We start from the raw sequence: 25,369 nt of genomic DNA, 5'->3' as shown, positions 1-25,369 counted from the left end.
TTGTGTTGACTATTGATTCCTCCCAAGTCTCCCCTCGTGGCTGTCCTAACTTGTGTCGTCACAGCTAACCTGTGTGGCTTGTGAGAGAGTGTGTAATCATTTTGTATGTTTATAAGTCTGGGTTTATGCGTATAATGTTAAGGGTGCAGCAAATAATGAATTTGGTGGACAGTGATCTTTTCCTGTTCTGTGAGGTTGTGTGAGTATTGTTTGTGTGTGTGTGTGTGTGTGTGTGTGTGTGTGTGTGTGTGCATCCACGCTATGTATGTGTGGCAGTCAGGCCTTTGATGGTGCTCTATTATGTGTATATAATTCAGTAATTTAGGCTGTCTGCCAAAATCACTGTTATGCACTTAAAATGAGAATATGAGAGATATATACCTTGTGTCTGTGGGTTTGTGTTTATGTACATGCATGTATATATGTGCGTGCGAGTGTGTGTGTGAGTGTGAGTGTGTGTTTGGGGTGAAGCCTATTTGTACGCACGTGGTTTTGCGTACTTAAGCGTGGTAAAGAGCTTTGAGGTCATTGGTCGGGTACCCCGTAAGTTGTTAGAGAGTTTAGGGTCAGACAAAAGGTCGGAATTAGCGTCAGGGCCGAGGTCATGCTCTGGTGATCCCGTAAGACGTGGTACTAGAGCCTTTTGCTCAATGAGCAAACACACTTAGGCTCAGCTGAATGCTACTTGTGTGAATGTTTTTATGTGTGTGTGTGTGTGTGTGTGTGTGTGTGTGTGTGTATGTATGTATGTAGGTAGGTACTGTAGATACAGTGTTGAGAGCTGGGCACACTCTCCTTGCAAATTGTGAGCAGTGGACTTCTCTCACATTGGTCAAACTACATAATGTCTACTGGATCCACCAACTGTGTTTTCCATAACATTATGCTAAATGTCCCTTTCTCTCTTATATTTTAGTGTACTGTATGTGAGTTTGGGTATATTAAGTTGGTGATGTGTATACATCTATGCACTTGTGTGTGTGTGTGTGTGTGAGTGTGTGTGTGTGTGTGTGTGTGTGTGTGTGTGTGTGTCAGAAAGAGAGAGAGAAAGAGAGAGAAATATACTGTCCCATTTGTTAACGTGTCATGGTACACAGATGATCTGCACAGTATTTTTTGTCTTACAATGCCTGTCCCTTCAACGTTCATGCGCACATACACAGACAGAAAACAACGTATGCTCTTATGTTACATCTCTGTGTGCCTGTTTATGTGTGAGTATATGAGAGAGAATGCTGAATTATGTGGTGTCCAAAGACAATAGAAAGGGGGAAGAAAGCCCATTTGAATGTGTGTTTGAGTGTTGAAGTTTAAGTATAGATGTTATGAAGTTAAAGTCTTGGGTTATTCCTGGGTGCAGCTTTGGGTGTGGGATGAAGGGGGAACTGTCACAGGGGGTGTACATGCATAAAAGCACCTACAAAACAACAGTATATCTGCAGTGCTGTCACTGGCTCTAATGCCTACGGGTACGTTTAAATGTTACACAGCCCATTCGATTCATATTGTATGCCCAGAAGACAGTCCAGGAGGAATCCTCTACACATCCCCACATTTTACAAATGTATTTCCTTGTGTTTGAGTGCAAAATCTTACATGTTTTATTCTGTGGTTCTTTACTCCATTTGCGACCACAGACATATTTGTGGTGAGAGAGCTGATAACACACTTTGCTCGAAGAAATGAGGTGGGAGTCGTTTTAAAAAATGGTTGGAAAACTGTCTATACAAACATATAGAGGTAGTCGGACACTAAATGTATAGACGTAGCAAATTCAGATCAGGCAGAGGAGAGATAATAACACTATATGATTGACATGCAATGCACTCTCCACTCCTCTCTCTTAAATATATAAATGTTATTTATGTTCATATTTCCTCTTTGTTCTCTCAATGTGGTCTTCTCAGCTGATGTTTTTTTTTTTTTTTGAAAAAAGTTACTTATTTGTGGACTGAATGCAAATGTATAAAAGGAGAAACATTAATACTAAAAAAAACAATGTGTTGAATATGTGTATAAAATGTGTATATGTCAATGATCCCTGTAATAAAGATTCAGAGATGTATAAATGTATACTTTTGTGAATTTTTCGGTATCAATCATTCCTATAAAGTGAAACATTCCATTTACATTTTTTTCATCAAAACGGCTTGTTTTTCCAGCAAGGCACGCTCTTTATCGGTATGTGTATAGGCTACTCCCAGGGCAACATAGGCCTATCCATGACCTCATTACTTTGGTTTAGGCTACCTGAGCCCCACAAACTTTGCATGCCACCTGTGTTCGACACAGGCTATGGGTGATATGATGTAGCCTACTGTAACCATAGGGTAAAATTGACCAATATGGTTCCAATGGTATTATACAGTTTTTTCCATCGTTTCATTCTCTCTGTCATTTCTATTTCTCTCCGCCCACTGAGTGCATCTGCTCTCCTCTAATCTTTGCCTGAAATCACCAAGATAATCCTCCCTCCATCTGTCCGATAGAGAGGGAGAGATTCAATTGTACGAAAAATAACTTAAGCAGCGACATTCTGTGGTGAAACTTTGAAAGACATCTGATTTTTAAAAATCCCGACGCATGTACAGAGCTCACCAAATAGACCAATCAAAACTCACTATGATGGCAGTTGTAATGGCGAATATGATTGGTTAATCCAATCCTGTGATGGGATTAGGGTGCGGTTTGAAGGGTGGAATTTCAGATTTGGGGATTCTTCACTATCTTCCACTTTTTGTCATTGCGTTGCAATGGGGGAATGGCACTGTTAAGATATGTATACGATTATGAATTAACTATTTAAATGTGTTATAAAAAAACAAAGGGGAAAACATACATGTATTTTCATTGAACAGCATTCCAAACACCCATTTAATAAATCTGAGTTGCAACTAGACACGTCCATCCTTTACATTTAGCCTATAGTCTTTATTCATTGGTGTACATTCACAACGAAGGCGGAGAATAAATGGGAATTAGTAAAATACAACCCACAGTAATTGGGTGGTCTATACTTTCGTCAATTTTGTTCCAATTACATCGACACTCATGTAAGAAACTTGATCAGGAATGGCTGTTCGCCTATGAAGTCCCGCCCATTCTCACCCACAATGAATCTCAAAGCTTTGGAAAAAAGCTAGAGCCACTACCGATTTCTCCGGCTTCACAAATTCCTTGTCGGATTCTTGAAATAATAATTACTTTGGTGTCCATGATTTACGAATGGGTTCATCGACGCGGAGAAGACAATTGATTCGTTTGTAAAGTTTGAAGTAACGTTTGCTGGTTTCTTGTTAATAAGGAAGAACGCATTCAGGCTATGTGGCTCCCTGATTAGCTCCATAATTTCATTCTCAAATCACGGCGAGTTTAATCGGGGGAAATTACCAGAAAGCACATTGAAGGTAAATATTGCTGTTGTTTTGTTCTATATGATTTCTTGTAAAGAAGTTGTTTGTTGTAAAAGCAATAGTGTATGTTAGCTTGAAGCTATCGGATGTGGGTCAAACTCCGGCTCAGTGTTTTCAGGTCATGTCTGAACCACACTTGCAGTTTGTAGCTAACGTTAGCTAGCCCGCTAACTAGCCAGTTTGCTAGTTGAGTAAAGATCTTAGCCGCCTTCTGTGTCGGTGCTGTGATTTTTATGTTTAGCGAGCAAGATGTTTATAGAATGTCTCTCGACAATTCTATACTTTATCATCAGCAGACACACGCTTTATGTGCATGTTAACGTTAAGTAGATGCTTAGTGTGTAAATTAATGTTAACTTTGCAAGCAGTTTGCGTCTAACGTTAACAGTGAAATGTCAACCATTAATGTTAAATGATTGACAGGGGAAGAGAAACTGGCGTATCTTTTCGTCTTCAAGACTATTTCTCTTGGGGAGGGGGAAATATGGCTAGTGCTCACAATTAACGATAACGTTTGTTTGTTTTAGTTTAATTTGCTCAAGTCGTTCATTTAGCATGAATTCCAAGAATATCTAGTATGGCTGTGGTGCTCACTTAACTTTATCTGTGCTCTCTCGTCTCTGCCCGCCATAGGATGACCGAATACAAACTGGTGGTTGTGGGAGCTGGTGGTGTTGGAAAGAGTGCTCTGACTATTCAGCTCATCCAGAACCACTTTGTCGACGAATATGATCCCACAATTGAGGTGTGTTTGTGTATGTTTGTGTGTGTGTTTGTGTATGTTTGATTGTTTGATTGTTTGTTTGTTCGTGTGTGTGTGTGTGTGTGTGTGTGTGTGAAATCAACCATTTGCCAGGTTGGTGATATCTAACGTTACCTTAGGTCAAAAATATAGTTGAATTCGTATCAAATCAGTGTGTTACTAACATGTCCTTGGTAGACTAACCTCTATGACAATGGGTTTATATGATATGATTAGACTGCTATCTGCTTGTGCATGTTTGCCGTAAAGCCTCAACAACTTGAGTGGTTGTGTCAGAGAGAAAATAACTGTTACGTGTGTGTTTGTGTAGGACTCCTATAGGAAGCAGGTGGTGATCGATGGAGAGACATGCCTGTTGGACATTTTGGACACTGCAGGTCAGGAGGAGTACAGCGCCATGAGGGACCAGTACATGAGGACCGGAGAGGGTTTCCTCTGTGTGTTTGCCATTAACAACATCAAATCATTTGAGGATGTACACCTTTACAGGTACACCATATGCACGCAGGCACACACACACAGAAAGTCTCACCATATGCACGCAGGCACACACACACACACAGAAAGTCTCTCAGTAGAGACAGGGGTAAACATGGGGTAAACACACCAAACCCTATATGAAATCAACACGGCTCACCTCTGTAGTTAAGCCAAATTTATATTTTCATAATCTTCACCTCAACAACTTCTATGTATGTGTGTAGCAGTTTTAAATGTTTGTTGACAAGCTGACTCGCCTGTGTCTACGCAGAGAACAGATAAACCGCGTGAAGGACAGCGAGAACGTTCCCATGGTCCTGGTGGGGAACAAGAGCGATCTCAGCACCCGCTCCGTGGAGTCGCGGCAGGCCCAGGAGCTGGCTCGCAGCTACGGTATCCCTTTCGTGGAGACCTCTGCCAAAACACGACAGGTAAACGGATTACTGGAAACATGCATACAGAGGTTTTCACGTTGAACAAGGCCATCAGGCCATAGAATGTGGTGGTAGTTGGAGCGATGTTGACCATATCAAAGCATTGAAATGCATTCTTGTTTTGATCATATGGCATAATTTTAGACAAAGTCTTAAACTGTTTGCAAGGAAATAAATAGTAGCATCTTAAACTGCACATTCCAATAGACCTCTGAAGTTAACCTAGAAAAAAGCTGCCATCTTTGAAATCCGGTATCTTGCAATTTTTTTCTATGGGAAAACAACAAGGGGATTTTGAATTATCGCACCTGTTAAACTCTCGCAGGGATGTCTGAAATGCAGACGTTTTTCTCAACACACTTTTGTCTGCGGCCTTTGAGTGGGTACTGTGATCTTCGATATGTTAAACCTGTTGCAACAGAGCTAACTTGCAATGCAACTTGCAGTAGTTGGCTTCAATTAACACCCGGATCTCCTTAAATGAGCAAAGATGGCATTGGTTCTTTTTTGTAGGCGAACTTCAGAGGTCAGTTTAGACGTCAGTGCTTTGTTTGTGTCTAACACAAAGCAGCCGTATACTGGGGTTGGACAGAAAAAAGGAACATGTTATATTTCGAACCTCATATTTCCACCAACATTTGGACCAGCGGTACATCGATGTAATGCATTGCATACATTCTGTACTTGTAATGTAATAACCTTAAAGAACTTTCTCTTTTTATGATTGAAAAAAAGACATGGCCCCATGTTTCTGACTTTCAAAATGTTTGAGTGTGAATGGCTGGGTATTGGTACCTAAACCTGCCGAGTTGTTCAACGTTTCGAGAGGAACTGTGTCTAAAATCATGGTGGCATGTTAAGAACAAGAAAAATTAGCTCTGGGAAGTGTAATTCAGGACAGAAGGCAAAACTTAGTAACAGGGACCACATGTTATTTTGTCCAACCCCCTGTGTATGCTCTTGCACAAAGAATTTTTATGTGTAAATACTTTTAATGTGTAAATACTATTGAATTGTAGGGAATGCTTTGCAATTGCGATATCCCAACTAACTAATGTTATTATGAAATATGAAAACATTACAACCCCTTTTCTCTTTTGCTCAGGGTGTGGAGGATGCCTTTTATTCCCTTGTGAGGGAAATCAGGAGATACAAGGAGACGAATCGCAGCAACAAGAAGAGCAAGAAAAACACACAGAGACGTTGCACTTTGCTATAGCACCGCACTACGCATCTCCACTGATAACATCTTATCATACCATACACACACACACGCACACACACACCACCCTGCTATAGTGTTTTACATATGCTGACATCCTCATAAACCCCTTCTATAGCACAGTGTGCATACTGCCTGCACACAACCTCTGTTTGCAGCAGAACACACATACTGAGTACACAGAGAGACTCGTTTCACTTTTACACACATTGTTGATTTAAGTGTCTAATATGAGTTTTTGGAGAGAGACATACACACACAATTACAGAATGAAGACTGGCACAGTGATTTTGTCTGTTGCCCATTTCCATCCCTGATTGACTTCCAAGACTTTGACTCAGAACAGTGAGTGACTAGTGAGTACAGATTTTTGTTCAAGTTCAGGTCTGTTCCATTGATTTTAGCTGCTGGCGGTGGTCCAAGCCCCATGGCTTTTGATGAGCAGCCAGCCAGATTATTACAATAATCATGAACAAACTTGTTTGTAAGGAACTCTGAAATATGTAATCCTGAGTAGGTGCAAGAGAAGGCACATCTTGGTCAGTTCTGTTGAAATTGCAATGTTCTAGGAATACCTGTCCTAGACTAATTAATTTTCAACTGTGGATGGACCTGTACTTGTACAATTTTGTTATCCAGTCATGAACAGGAACAAGCTCCAACTGTATTTATTTGGGGTTGACTTTTATCATGACCAATCCCCCACGCAGTTGGAAAGCTACTCCAGAAATGACTCCCTGGGGTGACTGTTCTATGCACCACCTTACAGTCTTATTTTGGGCTTTAGATCAGAGGACATGCCAAGGATTACTGTTGTAGTCATGCCAACCTTGCAGTCTGATGGTGTCTCTAAAGAGGAACTGTGATGTGCTGGAATGGGCCTTTGAAGAGAAAGGAAGTATGTTTTAGCAGTAGTTGGGTATATTTTGGCGCGTTGGCTTGACATTCCCGCTTGCCAGCAGAACAGTTCTGCTTGGTCAGTTTTGAAGTGTCTCTTGATCCCTTTTTTGAGGGGGAGCGCGGAGAGGTCACTTTGTTGTCGGTCTCTGATCTTTGCCCAACTACTGCTGATTAGATCTCTGTTAAGTGGGTTCACAAGCTAGAAGGTGCAGGTGCACCTGGCCTGGTCAATGGCTTTCATGGCCTTAAACCCGGAGAAGACACTCACTGTGGTGGGGATGTATCAGAGACATCTACCAGCTTTCCCTTAAAAAATGTTAACGTACTTTGATCCAGCTCATTAACTTGAATCATTGTGCACCCATTGAAATAAAACCTGGATTTTGGTTCTGAGGGCTCATCATCTGCTCATCCCACGGGTTAGTGATAAGAGGACAGAAAGTGAGTCTTGCACATGTTTCTAACGCCCAACAGGAAGTTCTGTGGAAATGTGCGGTTAGCGAGTATTTGGTTGAATACTTCCTCAATCCTCACAGCATTAAATGTAAATTGAGTGAGCATGATTGGAAGGCAAGAGCAGAGGGGTGTGGGATTGACCTTTTATATAGCCGTGTCCTACCTTTTTGCTTCTTTTTGAACATCTAGGCAAGGCGATTCCCAAAAGGGAGAGGTGAAATTTTGCCACTGAAAGGTTTGGGGGAATTCTGAAATTGGGCTTTCTTATGAGTTAGAATACTACTGTGTGAATGCTATTAATGTGGGAACGTGAGGTTTTGTGCGTATGTGTGTGTTTTAAAGAGCACTCTTGTCAGCGGACCTCAGAAAGAATCATGTGACTCAATGTCTGTAGAGTAGTTTGTGTTCCCATGGCTGCAACAGGACCCATGGACAGTCTCTAGGAAAAGGACATCAGTTTTGCCATGGGATCCAGACCTAAAACATTCCTCTTAGAGTGATCAGATGTTGTAGCAACCTTTGTTTGTGAATAAAAACATTTTTGGATAACTAAGTCAGCCTCCTTAATCTTTTCTCTGAAGGCTGACATTCAAAAGCTTTTAAACCATGCTGAAGGACTTCGCTATTCACTCAGGTTTGATCTGTGTGTGTGTGTGTATTAGGTTTTTGAATAAATGGTCAGGATGAGACAAGTTCAGAATATTATTCCAGTGTATTCATTGCTTACGCATACAGCTTCAGCAGGGCCCTGGTCTCACGAAACAGGATTTGGCACTGATCCAGCTAACTTTTAAAACATTCTTTGATGTACAGTAACCATCGATTGAATGTTTCATGATGGATTTCATCTCTGCGTGAAAGATCTGGCTAATGGACAGACGCTGAGCATGCGGGTCACCAATGTATTAGATCCATACACTAAACTTTGACTCATGACACGGGTTTGTGTTTAAAAGTAACAATCTAATAGACTTGCCCTGCAAAGGCCGAACCAAATAAGTTGATAATGGTGAAAACCCAGCCAGCAACTTGCCAAGTGGTGTACTCTAGCAAAATAATTGCTGATTGACTTATTTCTTACGAAAACATGGTTTGAAAGTTAACGAGTGTATGAAAACTAATTGGTTTTTAATTGGCAAAGGTGAAATGTATTCACCAACCCTACTTCATCGCAACCTTGCACCGCTTTCCACACACCGTGACCGGATGCAAGCGGAGTGCATGGTTGCTGTGAAATGGCTATGGACACACTATGTGTGTGTGTGTGTGTGTGTGTATGTACACACCTGGGTTGACCGTTGTTGACCTTCATTGATCATTTTGGAATGGTTCTAGAGTGATGGAAAGCAGAGAACCCTAGTATACATGCTTACGTAAGGGATAATGTATAGAACGCCGGTCATTATCGGAAAATAATTCCCGACAGGACGGACAGAACCTCGACGCGCAGCGGAGGGGTTTTGCTTCGTACTGAAGGGAATTATTTTCAGATAATGACCGGCGTTCTATACATTATCGCGCTTATTATATGGCTACTTGCCAAAACGAGAAAATAAACTTATCTCAATGTGTCTTTAGCAATGACTTGGCTACCGTTTCGTGGCTTCCGCAACAACTAGCGGAGTGAACCCGTTGCCATTGGCAGCGGTCATTATACCTTCGGAGCGGTCATTATGCAAATATAACGGACCGGTAGAACGTTGAGAGGCCCATTCAAAGTGAATGGGAGCTCCCTCAACATTCTAGAGAGCCATATAATAAGTGCATACAACACTTGCGGACAGTTTTATATACTGGAATTGTTTTAGTTAAGGACTAGGCTTAAATCCATGTACAAAAAACCAGCCCTTGAGCTATAATAGTGAAGAGACGGAGTCAGTTTTACAAAAGGAAACGCAGTGTATTCTCATCATAGAAAAGAGCCATGTGTAAATATAGTCATCATTATATTGAATCTTTTTACATAAAAAGACAGTCCCACATTCTTCACAGTAGAGAGGGAGAGAATAGACAGCTCGAGAAGAGAGCTTCAAGAACCACCTTGCCCTTTCACCAGCCGAAACGAGAGACAAGCTTCTGTTGATCATCCAAGTCCTTCTGCACCTTCTTTCTCATGTAGAAAATGGGGCAGTCTCGACTGAGAGAGAGACACAGAGGAGGAAGACAAAGAAGGAAACAGGAAGCACCATCGTCAAAACGCATAAGATGTCACTCTGATAAACCGTCCACACAGCTCATCATGTTACCCAATGCAAAGTCACTGTAAAAGGGCTACAGTCCACTTCATGCAGCGTGAACGCTGAGGCCAGCCATTGGTTTGGCAAAGTGAAATGAGGTCAAGGTTTGTGAGGCCAAGGGCTTCTGGCCATCTAAATGAGTTTACCACAGGTTAATTATAGGCTATTCAAACACTCAAGAACAAAAGCAATTTTCCCAACATTGGTTGCGATAGCCATATCAACAACAATTCACATATGGCCAATAAGACTAATCACTTGGCACCTGTGTCAAACATGACTCAGGTCAGAATGATCAAATATAATCATCTAAGGTATTATAACCGTTAATGTCCCAACACATTCCTGTCTGGCTTATAAATATGCCACATGAATAATTAATACATAAATAAATATTGCATTAAAGATTCCAGCACTATTCCTTCATTCACTTTCACTGGAAAGATTAGCAAGACTAAAACAGTGTCTGCCAGTCTGCGCCACATCATGCATATTTGCCCATGCTAGTGCAATCTAATCTCCGACGCGCATCTTTCTGTGCGTGTGTGTGGCGGGGCTGAAACCAGTGTGGGCAGCAGTGCAGTCGGAGCCCTGCGAGGGTTGGCGTACCTGGTGCAGAGCACATCCTCGTGCAGCGAGCCCTGGCAACGTTGGCACTGCGTCCACAGACGAGCGAAGCGCTCCTCCAGCAACGACATGTGCGAGATCTGGACACACACACACACATACACACACGTTGAGGCATGTTTTCATCGACTAACGCTACAATTTCAGGCATGTACAGCGCACAGATGGGAACACGCTCAGTGATACCTCTTTTTGGTACAGTTCAGACTCCCTCTTCTTGCAGAAATCACACACTGCCGCTGCAGAGAAAAAGAAAGAAGACCACATAAGATAAGGGAAGGCAGTCAGCTGCTCACATACACACACACACACACACACATACATATACTGCACAGTCACACACACATACTGTACATACACACGCACATACTGTACACACACAGCCACCTGCAGCTCACTAACCGTCAGTTTTGAGCACCGCTCGGCAACCTATGCAGGTGCTCCTCTTCTGGGCGAATGCCATGAGCCCCCCCACCTTGGACGTCAACACCGTCTTACAGCGTGTGTGTTCTCCCTCTGAGAGAGAGAGAGAGAGAGAGAGAGAGAGAGAGAGAGAGAGAGAGAGAGAGAGAGAGAGAGAGAGAGAGAGAGAGAGAGAGAAAGAGAGAAAGAGAGAACTTGGTTCACAGACTACCTTTGCATTTTTACTTGCACAAGAACATACACACACTGAACTGATTCTGTAACAGAAGGTATCAATATGTAAAGGCATACCACAGAGAAAACGTGTTGCTTTTACATAGACATGTACATGCCAACAAATGTACAATGGCCTTTAGAACTGAATGTGCAGATATAGGTGATGTTTTGTTAAAGTGTGTGTGTGTGTGAGACTAAATGAAAATATGAGTGCGTGTGTGAAAGCTTACTCAGGAGGACGCTCTCAGCCTTGCTCTCCCCCAGGATGGGCTCAAAGATCCTGAGCAGAGGCTTGGACAGCTGCTGGTCCAGGTAGTACTGGGTATCTATGGGGATGTTATTCTCCAGCACATAGATGGGGTCCTGACCAACACACACACACACACACACACACACACGTTATCATCCACGATGCACTATAATGGAGTGGAATGGAATCCCAAATCCCAAACTTTTGACCGGTAGTGTGTATAGAATATCACATTCTAGTTATCCTGCTGAGACTGCACTCACTATGTTATTATGTACAGAATGGATGGAAGATGAAAACCAGACGGAAGTAGGGTTTCACAAGGTGGACATAGAGGATGTAGGCAGAACACTTTACAATGGGGGCAGCATTGGACAAAGTAGTTTTCTAACCCTTAAGAAGGTGTTTTCAAACAAATCTCTGATTTTGGTTTGAAAACACCTGTGGGGTATATTACGAATCTCGCTGAACATAACCAGGCTTTCTTTGGATAACCTGGATCGATAAATACGAAAGTCGCAATCAGAGTTGAGTGGTATTACAAAACTCACCCACGGATGAATTCATCAAACTAGGCTTTCAGCTCAGATCTGTGCGCGTTCTCGTGGTTGGGGTGACTTTGACCAATCGGGAAACGTGCATATGCATAGGTTAGAAAATGATTACTTCCGCATTTATGAGCAGTAGCAAAATCTAGGGTGGTCTTTTTTCTTTTCTTGAGCACAGAATAAATTACGTTTCGACTTTTTTCTATAACTGCGAGCATAAGATACCATGGTGATACAGCAACGCTAACAAATCCACTTTCGTATGACAGCATACCCTGGCTTTGAGCGCAACATACCTCGCTAACCCACTAATCGAGATTCGTAGTACACCCCAAGGGACTGGAATATTGGAACTGTGGAAAACAGTGGCGGAACAACTGCACACAGGGCCCTGGGGCAGAGATGGTTGATGGGCCCCCCTCCCCATACGTCCCCCCCCCCCCCCCCGCTCAGCCCCCCAACACGCATCATAACATTTGAATGATAACACAAATGTGACACAAGCAACTACAGTAATGCAAATTGCTTATGTATTATTTTATATTTTGATCAATTGTGATATTGATATTGATAAATGGTGCAGTCACTTTAAGAAGAGTCTGAACGGTTCTCATAATGCCCTTTTGCAGGTCATGCTCCAGGCTGAAGGCTCTACCAGCTGTAGCTCGTTTGATTGCACCATATTGATATCACAATATTTGTATTATTACAAGCAGCCTTCATTTGTTGCTTTGAACCTGGTAGCCACTTAGCTATCTGAGTGGAATGCATTCACAAGAATAGTCTAATTTGTGACTCCATTCTCCAGATGGTAAAATAAGGCTAGCTAATAAATAAATTGGCTAAGTTACTCACAGTGAGTGCAGCCAATGTAAAATAGTCTTCTTACCAACCTCAGCTTACAAATGGTGAATCACTGGAAACCTGATCTGCCACCTCCTTTAGCCTTCCCTCGTCTTTGCTGCCATCATCATTAGCCACCTTTCTTAAAACGATTCTTATGGCAGAAGATGTCAACAATGACAAGCTAGGTGGAACCTGCCTCATAGCTGTTTTCAAATGTTCTGCACATTTTGCGATAATCTTGCCGAATTTCGGACGGTAACGGACATCACGTGAAGCAGCCACTTACTGTTCACATCTTATTTAGAATTTCCGTAGTTAGCTGGGCAGATGACACCTAAATAAAGGCTATGCGGTCTGACAGCGGAAGAGTGAAGCTGGAACCTGCCTCTCTGTCTCTACTGCATGCTCATAATTTCGTTCCAAATTATGCTTTAGTTTGTAGAAGTCACGAGCATTGAGAGAGCCCACAAAGTACAGTAGGCTATAATGATCTTTCTCGTTTGATCGATTATTGGAATTGTCATTCATAAAAACGATAGATTATGCGTTAATTGTGTGAGAATGATCCGGGGCTGATGCTTGGCATAAGAACAAGTTATTACCAACATCCCGTGAAGCCTATAGCCTACGTTGTTCACTACAATGGAATTTTGATGATGACGTTCAACAAGTCTTCAGATATCATACCCATCATGCACTGCAGTTGTTAAAAAATTACACAAACATGATTAAACAAATACAAGCCTTAACAACATAGCTTAGGCTATCTTAAAAGAACATGACTAACTATTACATTACAAGACAGCTTGTATTTCACTGGTATTTTTTGAGTCATGACTCCCACCATGATAAAATAGTAGATCTAAAATGCTAGATATATAAATAGGCTAGCCACGTATGTAATGCAATTATGTGTGATGTACGCTACAACACGTTCGGTGAGAGTAAAAATTGTAATTCGGGGAGATTGAGTTCGCGTCTTCGACGAAGTGCAAAGGGCCCTTCGAGCCCTCGGGAAGGGCCCGGGCCCAGGGGCAGCTGCCCCGCCTGCCCCGCCTATAGCTTCGCCCCTGGTGGAAAAGATGAGCCCTGTGTACACACACAAACACACACGGTGCTCACCTCAGACTTCATATAGGCTGCAACTCCCTTGGCAGCTTGAATGATGACGTATGGAACTCGGTCTCCCAGGTTAGGAGCACTGCCAGCGTCACGTTTGCGCATCCTGCAACACACCCATAATTAAAATACAATCACCTGCACACACACACACACACACACACACACACACACACACACACACACATACACAGGTACATAACAAGAAACACTGGTGCTGGTAGTAAACTGAACCCTTCACTTACAGACACATACACACTATACGCATGAACTGGATTGAGATTAAGGGGTAATGGTAGCCAACCAGTAGATGACTCTCCAGTGAGTACACCTCCCTTCCAGCACCTTAAGAGACATGCTAGCGACAGATGCTAGCACCCATGGGGTTTAGCCTCCTTCCATGCGTATGCCTCATAAAACTAAGGTGCTGCAAGTTTGCAGGTTTGAACCCCAACCAGTTCTTCCTATGGCTGAACTGTGCAAACAAACAACTCAGGGCAGGCGGGTGCGTGCACTCACACACACACACACACACACACACACACACACACACACACACACACACACCTCTCTGCAAGCTCGACGTGAGCCTGTTTGGCGGCGTACTCCTGTGCTGTGCGCGTGAGCTCCTTGGTGATGACCAGCTGGCTGATGTCGATCCTGTTGCACAGCAGGTCCGAGATCACCTCTTTAGCGTGATCGACAGCTCCATTAGGGTCCCTGTAACACACACACACACACAGACACACCTTTAACATGTGGTGTGCTCACACCTAAGACAACCAAAGCAGCCACTAAAACAAGCATAATGTTGAAGACTGTTCAGAGTGGAACCCCTATGAGAACATTAGCAAAACAAAACAAAAATCTATTGGATATGTGGTTGTGGCAATGCACATAACCTACATAGACATTCAGACATTCTTACCACATGAGTAGCGGGTGCATTACTGTGTGCTAACTTGCTAAGGTAAGAGGTTTTTCAAGCTACTTGAAAAGTGCATGCGTTTTATAGTGTGTATTTACTATGTGTAAATGAGTGTGTACCTGTCAATGAGGATTTTCTGAAGGCATGTGTTGATGAGGTTGGCCACCAGGGGGCAGTTGTCTCTGCGGACAGTCTCTATCCCCTTACAGTCCATCTTGTCGTGCTGCTCGGCACTGGTGGAGAAGTACAGACCTGCGTATCGCTTCTTGTTGATCAACAGGTACGGGTAGTACACCTGCAGGACAGGGAGGGAGAGAGAGAGAGATATGAGAGAGGAAACTAACACAACCTAAAATTGTAGGTAGCATGTACGATTTAAAGTCCAGAAAAGCAAAACAAACCAAAACAAAAATCAGCAAGTTTGTGTTTGTGTGCATGTGGGGGCTTCAGGCGGTACCTTCTCAAACTCTAGTTTGATTGGTTGGACAAAGTGTGACGACACCCACTCGGCAGCCTCCCTGCCCACCTCCATCGCCTCCTTCACCGTAGCCACGCCCAACTTCACCATCACAGAGTCTGTGTCTCCATAAATTACCTAAACCCACACATACACACCTTAGAAAAACCACAAACCCCGAGAACAACAAACGGGTAGAAAGTTCTGATTATCTCCATAAAACAAACAGGTTGTCACCTTAGCATCAGCTTGGTAACCATTGGATATGGTATACTTGGACTCAACCAGCTGCTTGGTCTGTTCAATCATCTGCCTGCCGAAGCCAGTCACACTCTACAGACACAGACACACAGGCACGCTGGTCACAGAACACCACAGATATACCCCCAGAGGCATTCACTCAAGTTCATCTTACAAAGACAAACATTCATAATAGAGGTCAGCTGTTTTACAAACCACCAGAGAACCATGCTGTGTGTAATCAGAGGGTAAACTCAGTGAATCAAGTACTTTTGCAAAGTAGAGCCCTGGCTAATTTATTTATTCATTTACATTTATTTAAGAACACATTGAAATCTCTTTTTCAAGTCGGCTCTGGCCAAAAAGGAATACGTTTTGCTTTCTTACAATGCAATTACAATTCTTACGTATGGGTAAGTTTTAAGACATGGGCAGGAATTTACTGCTGAGGATCGGAGAAAGGCAGACGCATCATCGAGCTTACCTGTGAGATCTCCAGGCACGGCAGTTTGCCCACCTGGGCACCAGTGAAGCCGTACACGGAGTTGGCACTGATCTTCAATGCCAACTGCCTGCCATCCAAAACCTGCTTCTTGAATGGGTCAGTCTCCTTCTTCAGCTCAGTCTTGGCCCTAAGACACAGACACACACACAAACACACCAATCCTTTAAGAAGGCAAACAAATAATAAAACCCCACCTTATTCTAATTTCTAGTTTCTGTGCATAATTCCACCAGGTTTATATAGTGTGCAGTATAACTCAATTCATGTTTCTGTAATATTGTGTTAGCATGTACTGTGAACATTGTATATGTTTGTCTTTTGCTTCAGGGTAGACACGACCCCTTCATGTCTGCATTGTAACGGTACACATTTCTATTAGAATCCAACTCTTCCTGGTGCCTGCACGTGTACGTTGGATAGTGGATGTGCTCTGCGTGCACGTTGGATAGTGGATGTGCTCTGCGTGCGTTTACCTCTTCCTGGCACTGAGCAGGTTCTCCAGGATTTCTGGCAGCAGGCCCTTCCTCACCGCATGCTTCACAAACATGTCACCTGTGGGAGTCTTGATGAACTCCTCAGGAGAGAGACTGAGACACACACACACACACACACACACACACACACACTTAATAATTGTTCCTCAAGTATCTCTCTTCAGGCAGGCTGCATTTGACTGTTCTTGAGATGGGTCTTACCCGAGTTTCTCCGCAAGCCCCTGTCCCTTGGGAAGCAGTGTAGTGTAACAAAGGTTGTGGGCCATCATGATGGATGGGTACAGAGAGGAGAAATCCAGCGTAGCTATAGGAATGCTGTAGTACCTACCACACACAACACATCAAAACAGTATAAGGTCTGAGCACATGCCAGCAGCACACAGACTACATCTGGGTCATTCCACGTCAAATCAACCAGAGCGCACGCACTTGCGTCTCAAAAAATCTAAAAAAAAAAAAAACAACATGTGCACCTGTTATCCAGGAGACACTCTGTAAAATGTTTTTGTGCCAAGATCAATACTTTTCAAGTAACAGCCAGTTTTACGGGGGGAGGGCCAAATTTGTTGTGCCTCTTTTTTTTGTCAAAGTTCACAAGCTCATTGCTCAAGAGCTAGAATTTGTAGGAGGCTCAAATTTTGCAGGCTGGTGCATAAATAGGAATAGCATGCAGTAAAATCACCACGAGTAGTCTGGATGATCCTGCATGGTCATAGCAGTCCCTCAAAGTTGATCAAAATTTGATCAACTCTTGGCTGGGCTCTGTTAAAGCTTACAGAAGACATATTTTTACTCAACATAGGCTCTTGATTTTTTTTTCCCTTATTGAGATCAGTAGAAACACTCTCCGAAAAAGCAATGAAGAGAAAAGAAAAACCATCAGGGACTGAACAGTTTGAAAAATAATTTTGGATCTCATATTCAGACGAATGACGTGGAATGACCCATTTTCATATATAAGACTCAACAGTCTCCATTACAGCCCAGGGTGAATATGTCCCCTCTTTCTCTCTCTATCACACACACACACACACACACACACACGCTCACCCTTTTTCAGGTTCTATGACTGTGGCCCCCGTGTAGTCCTCTCCTCCCTCACTCTTCAGCACAGGCATCACCAGGTCCTGCTTCATGGCCTACAAACACACAGTCATGGGTCAGCAGGGGTGGGCAAACACAAACACAGTCACGGCTCATCAACAGGCTCCCAATCAAGCACTTATATTGCAAACCCTGGGTGTAGGTGATTCAATTCAATAGTTTCACTATGGAAAAATGTGACTGACCAATGCAACATGCATTGCATTTATAAAAGCAAAGCGCAAGCGGAAGACTTCTACAAACACAAAGCGCTTAAAGTTCAAGATAGTTCAACTTTAGAAGTTGCATTTGGTCACTAGTTAGCCGTTTGCCTTCAGAGCTAGCTATTAGGCAGAATATAATGTTGCATATAATGTCACAACAACAAGATACACACAATCAATTTCCACATCTTCTTAACACACCAGGCACCAGGTCCCTTCAGCCATAACAGACCTTACTGCACCAATGAGAGAGGTGAGAGAGGTGACAGAGGTGTGTGTGTGTGTGTGTGTGTGTGTGTGTGTGTGTGTGTGTACCTGTCTGAGGAGCTGAGACACCACTTTGATCTGCTGTCCGCGGGAGAGCAGGTAGGTGAGGGGGACCCCCGTGACTCTGGCCATCTCCATGTAGTTGATGACGCACATGAGCTTCTGCAGCAGGCGCAGCGGCAGGTAGGCGTCCTTCAGACAGTACACGGCCAGCCTGCGCCGCGTCTGCTCATTCCCATTCTACACACCGGGACGGGACGGGACGGAGGGGAGAGAGAAACGTCAAGACAGCAAGAGGGATACAAGTCAAGTCAAGTTTATTTCTATGGCGCATTTCATACAGTAATCATAATAAATTACAATGCCATCATTTTATCATAATAAAAAAAAAACATAAAACACAAGGTGAAATCATTTTAATATAAAGAATAATAATTAAATAATCAAAGACAAAATGCAAAAATACATTGTTACTGAACTTTATGCACCATTGACTGCATCTACACAAAAGTACAGAGGAGTGTGTGGGGGTCTGTGTGTTACCTGTAGGTCCGTAATGATGGAATGTTGCACATCTTCCTTCTGCTCTTGCAGGAAGTGAAAGCTGACGGCGTTGAGTGTGTATGACCGGAGCTTATAGTCCCGCAGCAGAACCTGAACACACACAGATAAGTGAGACACCACAACAGAGCTCCATCCTGCTGAGCTGTATAACAGTCTTCCAGTGAGGCCTGTGGATACTTCAGCTGGCCAGCTACCTGTTCTCAACCACTGAGAATTATGAACCCTCCTGGGGTGTGTGTGTGTGTGTGTGTGTGTGTGTGTGTGTGTGTGTGAGCGTGCGTGTACCTGGAGTAGGTCAAACTGGACCCTGCCCTCTATGTTGACAGTCTTGTTTTCCCTGCGGCCCATCTGCTTGCTCTGGAAGCTGGAGTCCTTCAGCATGGACTTAATGCCCCGCACCCGGCCCAGGTAGGGGAACAGGTTCACCTGGACACACACACACACACACACACAAATACTTCTTTATATAGAGAAGGCTTGGTTTTAAAGACCATTTCAATTTCAACTATGAAAGTGGAAGCACAGGCATTCAAGCACATTCAGTCATGGTAGCTGGGTGCAGACAGTCACACACACACACACACAAAATGGGACATGGGAACGAACGGGTAGACAGACAGATGACACACGACAACCCGCACACAGAGATCATGCCAACCAGCGAACCTTGAGGGCAGCAGCTCTGTTGAGGAGGTAAGGGAAGTCAAAGTTCTGAATGTTGTAGCCCGTGATGATGTCTGGGTCCACGGTTCTCACAAACTCAGCCCATTTCTGCAAATGAAAAACAAAAAAAGTGTCACATTAAGACATCAAAAAAGTGTGTGTGTAGCTAGGTATTACTCAAATGAAGTGTGTGTTCATGTGTATACTGTAAATGCAGCCTGCTCTTCCTGGCTGAAAAGGTAGCAGTGAGGGAGTGAGTGTGAGTGTATTTGTGTGCTTGAAGCAAGTTCTTCCCCTGAGTGAAATAAGACCGGGCAGAGGTATAAAAGTGTGTGTGTGTGTGTGTGTGTGTGTGTGTGTGTGTGTGTGTGTGTGTGTACCTGCAGCATGTTCTTCTCCTCATTAAAACAGAGGATCTGGGAGCCCACGATGCTGGCGCAGCTCTGCAGGGTGAAGACGGTGCGGACGAACGGCTCCTTCTCCCCCTGGCGCTGCACCATGGAGGCGATCTGGATGACCGGGTCCACCTCCGCCTCCGGGAAGATCCCTGAGCGACACACACAACACACATGAGCAAAACACTCACACACACACTCAAAAGACCATTCAAACATTCAACCTTCACACACTTACGCGTTGTCTACATATTGTCTGTATATTCATAAAATTCATAAAAACACAACATCCTTAACACCAACATATGTAGCTTACAGTACATACGTTCATTCATTATACATGTAGCTTACATACATTCAAATAGAGGTATTAACACACACAGTCAAAAGACCATTCAAACATTCAACCTTCACACACTTACGCGTTGTCTACAAATTGTCTGTATATTCATAAAATTCATAAAAAAAAACACAATATCCTTAACACCAAGAAATGTAGCTTACAGTACATACATTCATTCATTACATACATGTAGCTTACATACATTCAAATAGAGGTATTAACACACACAGTACATCTACGGACACAGCCACTGGACATTCACAGTGAGGTTACTGGAACACACCTTTCCTCCCGGCACACTCGATATCAAAGCTGAGGATTCGGAGGGGAGCGATCCTCTGCCAGTCTCCCTCTGCTGGGTGACTGACCAGATCTGTCCAGCCAACGTCCACCTCATACTGAGACAGAGACACCTGAAAGGACAAGAAGAAAAGGGAGGGAGAGAGAGAGGGAGAGCAGGTTAACGAAAGAGTAGAATACTACACCATATTGACATTTTTTTGTTGAACATTCATGGGAAAAAAATAAAAAAAATGCTTTTAGATTGTCAGTGAGTCCAATCTGGCATGCCACCTCTGTCTCTCCACAGTTTACTCCAAGTGCCCACTGTGTAAAAGTGTACCGTACCCTGCCTGGATGCCTGGACGTCGTGTCCCCAGGGTCTTTCTCCTCTCTGACTCGGTACTTCCCCTTGGGCAGTTCAATCCAGCAGCAGCCCACCACATCACAGTCCACCATGAACCTGAAGATTATAAGAGTAAATCCATCAGGATAGTTTTGGATAATACTACATCTTTCTGGGGAATAGTTGTTCTTGGATTCACTTGTATGCAGGGGGTCAAGACCGTGTAGATTAGTCACGCTCTCCAGTTATATATAACACCTCCAATGCTGTATGTGATGCCCTAAACGGCCACTCACCTGATCTCAAAATCGATGTTGGCCTCATAGGGGGAGTAGCTCTGCATAGGGAAGCTGCCAAACTTCAAGCCCAGCTCCAACAAACGCTTTGCCGGGGCCACAAGGCGTGGCATTGCCATGGTGATCCGCAGGAAGTCCAGAGCCCGGTTCCCGTGGTATCCATACATACCTTGGTGAAAAATGACAAGTTGTGAAACACACACACACACACACAAATTCAAGTGGACAAAGAGCAGCCATACTATATGATACGGAGAGACTCACTCTCTTTGCGGGTGATGTCTACGGCCAGCACAGTGGTTGAGATGTTGTCTTTGTTAGAGCGCATGTCCTTCAGGACAACAGAGTTCAACTCCCTCTGGAAGTCCGCCAGGTGAGCACGACTGAAACCTGTTGAGCACAGAGGAGAAATGTTGCTATCGGGGAAAACCACCACATCAATTAACCACTCGGTATACAATAGACCCTTTCAACAAGAAAAACAAAAAACAATGCTTGGACCCAAATGCTTTGCTTCCCAAACTACTTTATGATAACATACAGTATTGAATGTTACAGAACGGTCTATAAGCACAGAGACAAAATTGAAGAGTTTGGTTCCAAAACGCTATATCCACCATTTTAATTAATTTTCATAAATGTTTTTTTTACATTTTATTTTGCAAGTAATTACAGTGGAACTGTATTGGTTTATGTTTACTTGATTTATCTTTACTCAATCAAAACAGAACAACTGCATTTTTATTGATATTGCCTGAAATACACAATTAAATAACATGACTTTTTGATGTTTTTAAAAATGGATATATAGCGTTTTGGAATCAAACTCTTCAAAAATAGTCTTCAAAATATATGCAGCAGCTCTGAGGTTAGTGTGGAAGTCAGGCAGACGTAGCGGTTAGGTTGTGTTCTCACCGCTAGGGGCAGGGACGTAGAAGTAAGGGGCGAATCCGTGCACGTGGCAGCATACGCTGTGCCCGGCATCCGTAACGCCAAACATACGGATAATCGGAACCTTCCCTTGAGACTGACCAGGCATACCTGCAACTGGTGAGCCTGCGCGATTACACACACACACACACACATTTGATTACTTTTATTTGGACCCAGAAGACAAGCAAATGATACAAGATCCAAACACTGTGGGAAAAGTCAATGACATGGTGACAGATCTACTAGGCTTACACACTAATTAATGTAGCATACAAGATTCAACACACACACACACACACACACACACACACACACACACACACACACACACACACACACACACACACACACACACACACACAGTTTACTGTGGAAAAGCACATTTGGATCTTCTCAAATACATGTATGATTTGCTTTCCTGATTTTCATGAATATAAAGACCAAATTCAGCTGCCATCAGGTCTGTACTAAGTAGATAACAAATGTCAAGCCTTTCACTGTTTGAACAAATGAACAAATGGTGTGTGTTAAAGTTTGCTTTACCTAGATAATAATCCAGGTCAATCTGCTGGAAAACGAGGCTCTGGGTGTACTGGTTTAGGGGTGGAGCGGTTGGTCGGGGCCATCTCACATTCGTTTCAGCTGAGAACAGGTCAGCTGAACAAAGGTGAAAGAGAATAGAGGTCAGGGGTCAAATGTCAGCAGATGATAAGGCAGATCAAAGCATATAAACCATGGAGGTATAAGAACCGGAGAAAGTGAACAAGTCCCGCCCCCATTAATTTCAATGGGAATGCTAGGCTAGTGAAAATTGCCAAAATTGAAAGATTTTTCCAGGCTTGTTTCCGGTGCCGTTTTATTTAGCCAATTAAGTGCCATGTTACTGACTGATGTAAGTTCCAGAAAGAGAGCTCGTGCCCACACCAATTCTCGTGCATGAGCTGAGAGTGGAACAGCCACCAATCAGCATGAGGAGAAATGGCACCGGACATGATATATTTCTGGAAAATGGCAACGAGGAAGTGCCTTGCTAATCGACGAAGCCAATCAGTCAAATCCTGTCCCCCTGATATAAACAGTATCCATCCTGAAGAAAATACACTGGCCCTATAATTGAATGAAAGTATGAAAATACTGCGAGAGGTGTACAATTACTCATGTTTACCAATGCTGTATCAGTTACACTAATACTAGCACTAACCACCAACACTAATATCATTTTGAAAAAAAAAAACTTAGGCCTTACAGCTTCCAGTACATATTTATGGCAGACAATGCATAGAAGCTTCGCTCTCTTGGAGTGAAGCACAACATGCTGCAAGCGCTGTTGAGATGGAAGCCGACTGTCAAAGCCAAGTTCCGGAGAGAAAGGTGAGACATAAGTAAGTATGGATCCTGGTCGCACATCCCCACCGCTTAACTTACCCACTGGGATGACATCATGGCCTGCCTGCCCTTCACCTGACTCAGCCTCCATGTCAGGGTCGTCAAAGTTGGCCAGCTCTTCCTCAAACAGAGACGGGCTGTCTTCCCAGTCTCCCCCCGGCTTCCCCGGCTTCCCCGGCTTCCCACGTTTGGCCTGTGAGGCTCCGCCATTGAAGGAGCCTCCATTCTGCCTCTTTTTCACCTCCATTCTACTAGAGACCTGAAATAAGGTGATGGTGTTGTTCATTATACTCCACATAAGCTAGAAACCTAGGCACACACACCTACTGTAACCATGAGGATAGTAATTGGTGTACATTAACATCATACAGTAGTTACAGCTAAACATCCTGCCTGAGTACATGCTGAACATAACAAAGCATCTTCTTCAACCATCAAATAAGTGGTCTCTTCATAATCGTTTAAATGGTAACAAAGGAAAGATCCACAGCTTGAAATTTCTAAGACACAATCACTCAGAACTGGTCGCCAGAACTGATTGCATTAGATAGAAGGTTGCATTAAGGTGGGATACGTATAGATGACCAATGTGAAGTTTGCGGTTCTGACTGCTGAATCTGAAGACAGTTCTACGTGCCTAATTTCTGCTCTTTACTAGAATAAAGACAGTTACAACCTCAAAAGGCATCACTTTTGCCTTATTGATATCCGAGAAAGATCCTTGATTAACGTTACCAACCCAGCAGGGGCATCTTATTTGCACCCGAAGACGCATGCTCCAGGAACAATACCTGAATGATTGTTTTAGTTTTATGTTGAGCTATAACGTTGCCAAGGTAAGATACAGTTAACTCGTGCCACTTTTACTAAACGCTGTAAGATGCTCTCTTAGCAGGATGTAGCTAATGTTTTTATTGTGATAATTTTTAGCTAACGACAGGCCTTCTGTTGCGGCATCAAGATTACTTCCAACTAACTTAATAGTTACCTACTGTATCTTCCTACATCGACGTCTACATCTCTTGAAAGTTTGACATTAGACAGTTTTGTACAACATTCCAACAATGTTCCTAAAGGCTAACCTTTATTTAGCAAGCTAACAAAGTATCAAGCAATTAGCCTAATAACCTATCCAAGCGAAGACACGCCAAGTAAGTGCTTTACGAACAACCTTACGGTTATCATTCTGGGATTCATAACACGGCTGAGATTGATCAAAGAAAACATTTAATACCTTCGTCCAAAGAGGTCTCGTTCCCCCACAAGTTCACTTGTCTGACAGAAACTCCCGCCACTTCTCTAGATTCAACTACAGAACTGCGAATGATTTCCGTTTTCCCGGCAAAAATCCGGAAGTTGAACTTCCCTTAGTGGTTAGTCGTTTCAGCCATGTTTAGAGGGTCAATGTGCTCATTCTCAGCTGTTGAATCAAGCTGTCTGGACAAAATGGGGGATAAAGATAGGGATAAAAATGAACATTTCACGAGGCCCATATAAATATGTTACCCGGTTGTATTGTATATTGTTGTCTACAAAGATTGTTTGTCGGAGATGCTTCTGAAGGATCCTGCCTTTATTGTAGGCTAGGTATAGGCTAAAACCACACGAACTTAACTGCAAAATGGCCTGCACTACTGCAATTGTAGCTCCAGACACTGTTACATGCTAAGAATCAAAGCTTGTTGCCCCTTCATGTACGATTAAACTTTACATCACTAAAAGTGACGCTCAAAAGTCACGTTGTAGCCTATTTTCTGCACCTCGGCGAGCCACATTATAAATAGCCTATGTTGCCCTTTCAAGCTCCTATGAAAAAAATTGGGGCTCCTCACGAGTCTGCAAGGATCGACAGACAGGGGCTCCACCAGTAGCAGAACTCACGAGTTTCCAAACCAGGCAATCCGGCTTCTCATTTTGGGAAACGCCTCCTCCCAGTCATATGCGAGTCGACGTTTGGGCGTACACTACAGTGCACATCTAACCATGCAGAATGTATTTCCCGATTATTCGTGAACGGTAATGATATGAATGG

At 43.3% G+C, this 25,369-nt stretch overlaps 3 protein-coding genes across 3 annotated transcripts in view; 2 read left to right on the top strand and 1 right to left on the bottom strand.

Moving 5' to 3' along the window:
• The window catches only part of slc17a7a (solute carrier family 17 member 7a), a 17,381-nt gene extending 15,308 nt beyond the window's left edge, over window positions 1-2,073 (top strand). Inside the window, exon 13 of the mRNA XM_062531851.1 lies at window positions 1-2,073. This exon is cut by the window's left edge and continues 557 nt beyond it. The gene's annotated coding sequence lies outside the window, so the exon portion shown is untranslated.
• Window positions 2,074-3,091: 1,018 nt separating this feature from the next.
• Window positions 3,092-8,221, top strand: zgc:55558 (GTPase KRas). The gene is made up of 5 exons (XM_062531850.1): window positions 3,092-3,407; window positions 4,047-4,158; window positions 4,487-4,665; window positions 4,928-5,087; window positions 6,196-8,221. The coding sequence occupies exons 2-5, from the start codon at window positions 4,048-4,050 to the stop codon at window positions 6,307-6,309; spliced, it is 564 nt and encodes a 187-aa protein (XP_062387834.1). The 5' UTR covers window positions 3,092-3,407; window position 4,047; the 3' UTR covers window positions 6,310-8,221.
• A 1,326-nt stretch (window positions 8,222-9,547) lies between these two features.
• On the bottom strand, window positions 9,548-25,124 carry pold1 (polymerase (DNA directed), delta 1, catalytic subunit). The gene is made up of 27 exons (XM_062531849.1): window positions 24,572-25,124; window positions 23,377-23,596; window positions 22,495-22,608; window positions 21,934-22,074; window positions 21,283-21,408; window positions 21,019-21,187; window positions 20,725-20,839; window positions 20,381-20,510; window positions 19,740-19,906; window positions 19,363-19,467; window positions 18,982-19,122; window positions 18,676-18,786; window positions 18,181-18,372; window positions 17,609-17,697; window positions 16,760-16,882; window positions 16,538-16,651; window positions 16,044-16,191; window positions 15,557-15,652; window positions 15,320-15,457; window positions 14,982-15,157; window positions 14,502-14,654; window positions 13,938-14,040; window positions 11,402-11,534; window positions 10,935-11,048; window positions 10,719-10,771; window positions 10,515-10,612; window positions 9,548-9,805 (listed from the first exon to the last, which is right to left on the bottom strand). The coding sequence occupies exons 2-27, from the start codon at window positions 23,582-23,584 to the stop codon at window positions 9,718-9,720; spliced, it is 3,345 nt and encodes a 1,114-aa protein (XP_062387833.1). The 5' UTR covers window positions 23,585-23,596; window positions 24,572-25,124; the 3' UTR covers window positions 9,548-9,717.
• Between the last annotated feature and the right edge of the window lie 245 nt (window positions 25,125-25,369).

Source organism: Sardina pilchardus, chromosome 3, assembly GCF_963854185.1.
Source record: "Sardina pilchardus chromosome 3, fSarPil1.1, whole genome shotgun sequence".
Lineage (NCBI taxonomy): Eukaryota > Metazoa > Chordata > Actinopteri > Clupeiformes > Clupeidae > Sardina > Sardina pilchardus.
The sequence above is the reverse complement of the archived record's forward strand: the minus strand, read 5'-3'. Positions and strand labels throughout refer to the sequence as shown.

Bases quoted from the DNA above. Each gene is read 5' to 3' on its own strand.
- zgc:55558 (XM_062531850.1), top strand. From the start codon at position 4,048: ATGACCGAATACAAACTGGTGGTTGTGGGAGCTGGTGGTGTTGGAAAG. The intron at 4,159-4,486 runs GTGTGTTTGTGT...GTGTTTGTGTAG, and splicing joins AATATGATCCCACAATTGAG to GACTCCTATAGGAAGCAGGT. The intron at 4,666-4,927 runs GTACACCATATG...GTGTCTACGCAG, and splicing joins GAGGATGTACACCTTTACAG to AGAACAGATAAACCGCGTGA.
- pold1 (XM_062531849.1), bottom strand. From the start codon at position 23,584: ATGGAGGTGAAAAAGAGGCAGAATGGAGGCTCCTTCAATGGCGGAGCC. The intron at 20,840-21,018 runs GTGAGTGGCCGT...TATAATCTTCAG, and splicing joins AACATCGATTTTGAGATCAG to GTTCATGGTGGACTGTGATG. The intron at 14,655-14,981 runs GTACACACTCAT...TGTGTGTTACAG, and splicing joins CAGAAAATCCTCATTGACAG to GGACCCTAATGGAGCTGTCG.